This window comes from Notolepis coatsorum (genome assembly GCF_963971535.1).
Source record: "Notolepis coatsorum genome assembly, chromosome: 5".
Lineage (NCBI taxonomy): Eukaryota > Metazoa > Chordata > Actinopteri > Aulopiformes > Paralepididae > Notolepis > Notolepis coatsorum.
Window position 1 is genome coordinate 118,642,657 of NC_140169.1, and position 9,311 is coordinate 118,651,967.

The 9,311-nt window shown below is 48.1% G+C and overlaps 1 protein-coding gene across 1 annotated transcript in view; it reads left to right on the forward strand.

Moving 5' to 3' along the window:
- flrt2 (fibronectin leucine rich transmembrane protein 2) overlaps window positions 1–7,712 on the forward strand; it is a 10,667-nt gene extending 2,955 nt beyond the window's left edge. Inside the window, 2 exon segments of the mRNA XM_084315089.1 lie at window positions 1,060–2,277; window positions 2,280–7,712. Of these exon segments, the coding sequence (XP_084171215.1) occupies window positions 1,540–2,277; window positions 2,280–3,554 (2,013 nt within the window). The 5' untranslated portion in view covers window positions 1,060–1,539 and the 3' untranslated portion in view covers window positions 3,555–7,712.
- The last annotated feature ends 1,599 nt before the right edge of the window (window positions 7,713–9,311 follow it).

The following is a 9,311-nucleotide window of genomic DNA, read 5'->3' on the forward strand; positions in this document are numbered from 1 at the left end:
TTGCGTTTCTGCTAAATCCACTTTTAATCGGATTGTCCTGGCACGATATCGCTTTGTTCATCTGGCGGTGAGAACTCCCTCCCTCAGCAAAAAAAAAAGAAAGAAAGAAAAAAAGAAACGTCATTCTAGTATCTGGTGAAAAATAAGGAAAAAACGAGAAAAACATACACCTCGGTTTGAGCATCTGCCCAAATCCTCCAAAGGACATGCTCCCACAGCCAAACAGCAACTGTATTTTGTGCTTGCTGTGTAGGTTTATAACATATTATTTGGATCTCCACTGTGCTTTATTTATGCAGCCATAATCATCTTGACGCTGCTGCTGCCGCCGTGTGCTGTCGAGGCTGCTGTGGCAGCACATTTTATTACAGCATGTGGTTTGCTTATTCCCCCCTCCCAAAGGTTATTTGATTAAATGTGTCTCTTTCAATTTAGAAAAGTAGATCATAGATGTGTAGACTATGGATTGTTCCTCTGTCTCTGGCCGCCTCCCGCAGCCCCGTGCAGTCGCCATCTCATCAACAACGCCACACGGAGCAGGAGACAGAAGAGGCACCTACTAAATTCAAGGCCTGTGTCCACTCCTCCTACTGCTTAACATTCAACCCCCCGCTCGCCATTACTTATTAAGAGGTACACAGGCCGACCCAGCATTGGCGATGGGCGGCACTCCTGTTAAGTTGAAAGCATGATGACAAACACTAGGCTATCTTTCAATCATGCGGAAGGAGAGGAGAAAAAGAGGTGTGATGGGTCATAAAACTCTGGAGGACTGAATCCGGGGTTCTACTGTAATCGCGTGGCCTTGTGCTCCGTTCTGAACCTTCCCCGTGTTGAAAAATAGCTGGTATTGATCATTTATTGCAGGTGGAGGGACTAAATTATTTTCCAATCCCATTTCATTTGACAGCCTGTGCATGTCACTGAGGGGTGGTGTGTGTGTGTGTGTGTGTGTGTGTGTGTGTGTGTGAGTGTGTGGGAAAGAGAGAGGCCCAGTCACCAGTCAAGAACAGACCACCCCTGAAAACGCTAATCTCACATTTCTTTGTGCCCTAACAGGTCTTTGGATCCAAATGTCACCCCCCTTGGACGCTGCCCCAGGCGGGGACCAGCGGTGTGTGACAGACGGGCGAGTGGAGCCGGCAGCGGTGGCTCTCTCTCCTGCGTGGCTTCGGATTGGCCCCGGCCCGGGCCCCACGCGGAGCTGAACAAGCAAAGGAGTCCCGCTATGGTCTGACGTCTCGGCATGGATGGAGTCAGGCAGCAGAGGACTGGCCCCTGCTAATGAGACCACCGCTCTTCAGCTGAGGACTAGCAATTACAGGAGGATTACTCTCACAGTTTCCTGTTCCCTGCCCCGTGAACTGAACATCATTACCAAACTCTCCTAACCGGAGGACCCTCCCCGGTCTACCCCCTCCCCTTTTTGGTGGATTTATACTCTGTTGACTTTTTTTTTACATTCAGTTCTCATCTTTTTTGTGTCTCCAACCCCCCGCCCCCCCCTGCCGCCATTCTTTCCCCCCGCTTTGTTCCACTATGGAGTTTCAGGCTGGACTGTGGAATAAAGATTGGGCCTCATTCGTGTGCTTTTGGCTGAGTGTCGTCCTGAGCCTCCACATGCAGTTTAGCCCCGTCGCCTCCTGCCCGGTGGAGTGCCGCTGTGACAAGACGTTCATCTACTGCAACGAGCGCGGCCTGACGTCCGTGCCTCTGGGGGTCCAGGAGGGCTACAAGTTCCTCTACCTCCACAATAACCAGATCAACAACGCCGGCTTCCCACTGGAGCTGCACAACGTGGCCTCCGTGGAGACCGTCTATCTCTATGGCAACCAGCTGGATGAATTCCCCCTCAACCTGCCCAAGAACACCAAGGTGCTGCATCTCCAGGAGAACAACATCCAGACCATCTCCAGAGCGGCCCTGGCACAGCTGACCCGCCTGGAGGAGCTCCACCTGGACGACAACTCTATCTCCACGGTGGGAGTGGAGGAAGGGGCCTTTCGGGAGGCCGTCAGCCTCAAGCTCCTCTTCCTCACCAAGAACCACCTCAGTAGCATCCCCACTGGCCTGCCCGAGGACCTAAAGGAGCTGCGGCTGGACGAGAACCGCATCGCTGTCATCGCCGAGGACGCCTTCCAGAACGTGACGCGCCTGCACCGTCTCCTGCTGGATGGGAACCTGCTGATGGATGAGGGCATCGCACCAGGGACCTTCCAAGAGCTGGTCAACCTCCGCGAGTTAGCCCTAGGGCGCAACTCGCTCACCTTCCCCCCTCCCCCCTCCTCCCGGGCCAGTCACTGGTCATGCTCAGCCTACAGGAGAACCAGTTGGACCAGATCCCTGTGGACGCCTTCACTGGGCTCCACAAGCTGGAGAAACTGGATATCTCCAGTAACCAGCTGCAGACGCTGACGCCGGGCGTGTTCGACGGGCTGATGAGCCTGAGGCAGCTCATGGTGCGGAACAACCCCTGGCGCTGCGACTGCGCCGTGAAGTGGGTGGTGGTGTGGCTCAAGTCGCTGCCGCACTCCCTCAACGTCCGGGGTTTCATGTGCCTGAGTCCGGAGATGGTGCGCGGCATGGCGGTCCGAGAACTTACCCTGGACGTCATCCAGTGCCCGGCCAGCGGTGACCAGCCGCATTGGCCCACCCTCCGCTCCACGCCCCCTCCCCCGGCTACCACCGCGCCTATCCTCACCATGACCACCACCCCTATGCCCTCCTCCCCGCCTTACTACCTTGAATCTCCCCCCCCTCCCCTGCCCCCGATCCCGAACCACCCCGCAGGCCCGCTGCCCCCGATCCCGAACCACCCCGCAGGCCCACTGCCCCCGTACGAGGACCCCCTCCAGATCTCCTTTCACGTGGTCAATTCTTCTTGCATCGACGTGAGCTGGGCGTCCTATTTCACCGTCATGGCCTACAAGGTCACCTGGGTGAAAATGGGACAGAGCCTAATGAGTGATGTCACCCGGGAGCGGACGGTGAGCGGGGACCGGCGGCGCCTCAGCCTCACCAACCTGGAGCCTCGCTCCGTCTACCGGATCTGCGTGTACGTGTTGGACACCCTCAACTCCTACCGGCCCGGAGAGGATACAATTTGCTCAGAGGCCAGGACCAAGGCCACCCATATCAGGCCCACCGGGCCTGGGCAGGCCGCTCAGCAGGACATCAACTCCACGCTGCTATTGGCCGGGATCATAGGCGGGGCGGTACTTATCATCCTGGTGACTCTGCTGAGCCTGTTCTGCTGGCACATGCACAAGAAGAGCCGGTCGGCCGCGACCAAGTGGAAATACAACCGAGGCCGGAGAAAAGATGACTACTGCGAGGCGGGCACCAAGAAGGATAACTCCATCCTGGAGATGACTGAGACCAGTTTCCAGATAGTGTCGCTGAACAATGAGCAGCTGCTCAAGGGCGACTTCCGTATTCAGCCCATCTACACGCCCAATGGAGGTATCGGCTTCAGAGACTGTCACCTTAGTAACAACAGCTTAGCCTACTGCAAGAGCAGCAATGTGCCCAGCACAGAGTTCTGCCACACGTGATACAGTAGCAACAGTACAGCAGTTTTCTCTTACACATATGTACACACACACATGCACACACACACATGCACACACACACACACACACACACGCACGCACGCACACACACACACACACGCACACACACACACACACACACACACACACACACACACACACACACACACGCACGCACGCACACACGCACGCACGCACACACACACACACACACACGTACACAAATTTTGTGTAGACAACAAAAACACTTAAAAAAAATCTAAATATAACTGTACCATATATATTTCCAAGTTCTGTCTACAATGTAATTTATACTGTGGATGATGATGATGTGGAATTCTCTGCTATCTTTTTTATTCTTAGTAAAAGAGATACCCTTTTCTTTTCCTTTTTGTATAATCAGTGGGGTTTCTGGAAGTTGTTTTAACGCTCCGAAGTACTGTAAACGAACGTATGGAATTGTACAATCACGGCACGCTGGGTGTAAACATCAGACAAACTCTGTCGGCGGCTTGGGGGTTTGTTGGGTGCTATGAGGGCTTGGATCCTTTGCTAACCACAGAAGTAAAAAAAAATATATATATAATTTTTTTGTGTGAGGGACGCTGCCACCCCCATCAACACAACAGTAGTTAAGACCAACGCTGCGGTGAGGAAATGCAAACACTGCTGATTAGAGCTCTGTGGAAAAAATAGCACTGGTTGGTCGGTGTGTGTGTGAGAGAGAGAGAGATAGAGAGAGAGAATTGAAGTGCACTTTCTTATTAATAGAACCGAGAGTGTGGACGCAGCCATTCAGGAAATTAGTTTTTGGGTGGAAATCACATAGAGACGGAATAGGGCACACTTTTCAACACCGCTTAGCCTTCAAGAATTCTGGGTGGACCGTGAATGTCGGAGGTTGTGTATAAGGCAGAAGGTCATCAGTTCTGAGTATCCTGTATTTACAGGTAACTGCCAAAATAAAGGAGGAGACGCAAACATGACATGTGGTGTTGGTGCAGGAAGCTCCAGTGCACTTTGGCATATATTCCAAATTCCATACTCTAGTCTCGGGGGATTCTGTTGGTGGAAAAAGGCATCTCGGGCAGCGCTCCAGAATGTTCTATAAGGGTGTCAATCGGTTTGTGATCTGAGTGTGCGAGAGACAGCCGCCGCATATGGTTTAGATCATTTTCCACGCTCACCACGCTCATCCTGTGTGGATGGGGGGTGTGCATTGACCATAGTCACACGGTGAGCCCCCTTTTGGGTTTGAACACAGTGGAAAGGAATCCCAGCCTGAGCATGACATGAGAGCGAAATGGCTGGCTAAAATCGGCCCAAAAAGAAAAAAAACTCTGGATCAGGATGTGGACATTCTCACCCGTAGAACGATGGCGATAATTTAGAAGGATCTGCGTTTGTATGTTGTTCACTGACTTTGCCCTATTCACCCGGCGTCGACTTCAAACCACGCTACAGACACGCACTCCACCACCGCACTGAAGCAACGCCACCGGTACAGCCACAAACCTGCTTTCTCATTCCTGATGATCTATTCCTTTATCTCTGCAGTTACCTGTGACCCCCCCCTCTCATGTTCCACCACTGTTATGACAGCCATAGCCACAAGAGGGCAGTTCCTCTCAGCCCGGGAGGGTGCGTGTAGGGACGTTGTAAGTTTAGGCACGAGGGGAAAGCATGAGGGGAGATCACGTTACCGTCCACCGCTGTTTCCCCACGGAGTCCATTACCTCCTCGGCCGCCGCATCACTCACGCTCGGGCGCACACTATTGTTGGGAGTATTAATGCCCATTGAGCTACTCAATGATGTGGAATCATTTAAAACTAACAGTGTACTCTATGTTCAGCGGCTAAATGATATGGATTTTTCACCACCGAGTTCAGTCTTCAGGGGGAACGCCCCGGTGTGCTGTGGTGAGTCCGTGTGTGTATATGTGTGTGTGTGCGTGCTGTGGTGAGTGAATAGGTGTGTGTGTGTGTGTGTGTGTGTGTGTGTGTGTGTGTGTGTGAGAGTGATGGATGTTCAGTCTGTGCTCTCATATTGCTCATTATACACTAGTTTTTTCCACTGCCCCGGCGTTCATTAGTAGTTTTGATTAATTAGCTAATCATAACAACAAAACAATCGCCCGACGCTTATGGTCCTCGTCAGCTCTCGCCGTGTTTCAAACGGAGTAGCTCTCTCTGTCTCCCCATCGTTTACCCTCCTGTCTATTTCCACCGCCTATTCATTTATAGATTGATCGCCTTAAAAACAGCGCCCTGGCCCGCTTCAAAAACAATCTGTAATAGACACACACAGATGAACCTGAGCCTATGTAATCTCTCTCTCACTCACATTCTCTCTGTCTCTCACTCTCTTGTCTCTCTCTCTCCTTCCTGTACGAGTTCAATTAAAGCAGTTTCTGATGCTCCTCCAGCTCATGGGGTTGCGGAGGCAGTTCTTGGAATGTGCGGTGGTGGCAGTAAGACGTCTTTATTATGCACTTCTTAAGGAGACTTAATTTGCTTTGACAAGACTTTATTTTGAGGGGCCAAGCTTAGAGAATTCCCAGCCGCGACCCCTCCGACCCCCCCCCAGTCTCCTCTCCTCATAATCCCTGTCCCAAAAAAAAGGGGGAGAGAAATATGCAGACGTTATTTTCACTTGGCCGTATATGAAACTCATGCTGAGAGGAAGAGAGAGTGTGTGTGTATGTGAGAAAGAGAGAGAAAGAGAGAGAGCGAGAGAGAGGGGACAGGCAGAGACTGGGCTAAAATGAGATTGCATTAACTCTGTATTGGTCGCGAAGAGTTAAAACGGCTTCACTGAAAAAAAACTGCATCTTAACAAGTAGCCTAATTTATTATTGTATATTGAGTTTTTCTTTTAATATTTTAAATAGAAACAAGTGAAGACATCACAGTAGGGTGAGGTAGTTTATTCATTTAAATAGAAATTAATAAACAAAACAAGTGACAATGTCTCGAATGAAGGATTTCACTCCATTTGCTTCAAGATAATGTCGCTCATTCCATCTGCAGATTTCTTTTCGCAAAAAAATTGATTTTAAGACTAGAAAACAAAAAAATGACTTGGTAAGATGGATTTATGGATGTAGAGGAGCATAGCACCAATACCATTTAAAGCTGCTATATGTAAAACGTTTGATCGACTGAATGAGGACTAAACTCAACCACATACAATTGATGTTCAGTAAGAACCGAATAAACGTTTTACTGAACGTAATCATGTTTGAGCTTCTCTGATTGGTTAGAAGGGCCAGCCTCGCAGTGAAACTCTAGAATGGAATATATCTGCTGCTACTCTGGTCACTGAAACTCAGTCACAATAGACAGTGAGTCAGTGTGTCCACATTAAGATATGTTTTGGAGCAAAATTCAAACAAAAGAAAATCATACTGTAGCTTTAAGGTGGACATTTTCACCGCAAAACAGGACTTGCACTTGATTTATGACAGGCTGTCTAGATTATCAGATGTATTGTCTGATGATTTTACCTCACCGGTGATAGTATTGCAAAGCAGCTGCATTTAATTCTATCAATAGGGTATGATGTTACCAGTGACTATTATCATTCACAGTGATGCTTTTTATGCCAAGCTACATAGGCTTTTCAAAGCCTTAATATGTCATTTTGATTTACGTCGTGATTTGCTCATGTTTTAAACACAAACATATGCTGGTTGAGAATGAACAGTTTGTCTTCTGTGGTTATCAAAGCCTCTACCTGTTTTGTTCTCCCTATACGTTGACATATCAGCGTGCCCCATACAAGCCCTGCTAGCTTACACTGATCTGTGTTGACCTGAGGTCCGATTGACCCTGCTTAACCATTTCACTCTTTTAACTGATTATCTACTCCAAGAAACAGTCCATTACATCTCCATGTTATACGCTATCTGTCCATAATCCCACACAACAAAGCGTGAGCCTTCATTTCTGTTCATCGATCAGTGATTGATTTCTGTTATTGTCAGGATCCACACTTCTGTCATTTATCAGATATTGATCAAGTAAGCCAGGCCAAGTGATTGCGGAGCAATTCCCCCCTATATGTGAATGTTTTTAAAGAGACAGAGCCAGAGGGCCACCTAGTCTATTGCCTTACCTTTTACTGTATGCAGTGTAGGCCACTGAATGACTAAGCTGCAGTCAGTGGAAGGAGAAAGGGGGGGGGGGGGGGGGGGGGCGGGGTTAAGAGATTGACGATAGTAGTTGAAGTGTTAGAAACTGAGTAGAAAGCACACGTTTCTTCAAGATTGCTGCAGCAAGGACAGCAATAACGGTATTAACAGGAACAGAAAATGGCGAGCGACAACGTACCAAACGAGAGAGACTGTTCATTCGTAGCGCCCAGTCCTTGAGTGGTGCCAGGGCGATGACTCAAACGGGCGGAGAACAAGGGGCTTTGTTGGTTGTAGCCGCAGCATACATTACTCTTAATTTTCTCTTTGCATGATGAAAGAAAGAAGTTGCGGGGCCGTGACCAATGGAATTACACAAAACGTATTACCGACTCAGACAGACTGCTGGGCTCGGTATATTACCATTTCAGGGTGCAGAGAAGCAATTTCCCCTCGAAGTCCATTGATTCGCATTGGAATAATTACGTTTAATCAGTGAGGGGTCAATTCAGACAAAGCACTCGAGTGGGTGAAATTGAATACATTTTAAGTAATCTATTCCCACCCCCTCTCTCCTTCATCTTCTCTGAGGGCAAAAAACCCTCCCTGCAAACATCTATTAGAACAACTTTCATTCAAGGATTTTTGCATGTATTTAGCTTCATTACATAGCTCTTTTTTTGTGAATTCACTGAAACGTGGTCTTTTTGGCTAATAGGACATTTTCACTCAATCACTGATTTGCGAGAAGTGATTGACATACTTTATGAGCAACAGTACAAGAAAGTATGCTGAATATCAATGGTGCATGTCATAATAGCTTCTTTATTTTTGGGGGGGGGTGCCATTCTACGTTTTCATGAAGACACTACAGCGTTAAATTAACAATCCACACTGATATGTTACTTAGGAACCAAAGTTACATTTTCTGTTCTCATGATGAAAATATTGTTGTTGTTCCATGTATGTGCCTTGAGGTTGAACTTACAATGTAAAGTCCTTGAAACCTTTAAATGTTTTTGCACAAAATGTAAATACGAAAGTGAAGCTTTTTGCAAATAAAAGAGCCATGGGATTTGATCGATCACTCATTTTCTTTTGCAAAGCCTGTAGAAAGTATTTTGTTTGGTTCTGAAGCCAAAGATGAGCTTCTTCAACAGTCACTTCTCTGCAAGTATTGATCCTGCATTAATTTACATAATTGTCTTTTTATGTCCTACTATGCACACAGTAGGCCTACATCCAAATGGGTACATCAGGGTAAAAGAAGTTTGTGCGGAAGCGCTGGTCTAACCCAATCTCCTCTGGGTCAAAGACTTCTATTCTGGGTCATTGATTTGTACCGTGCTGTACTGTACCAAGTTATCCTCTTATGTGGCTGTCTACTGAAGGCTTGAGACATCTTAGTGTAGCCACTAGAGCTTAGCTCTCAACTGGGGAAAATCCAGGAGATACTCTCCCATGCTATCTGTATGGCACAAATAAATCCCCATATATACTTTCTTTCAAAATCCCAGCTTCCCACGAAAATCCGTTTCTTATTTGTTTTATTTTTTTGTTCTTCTTGACCACATCGGTATGTTGCCTTTACAACCTCCAGCCTATTGAAAGCCACTTTAGCCCAGC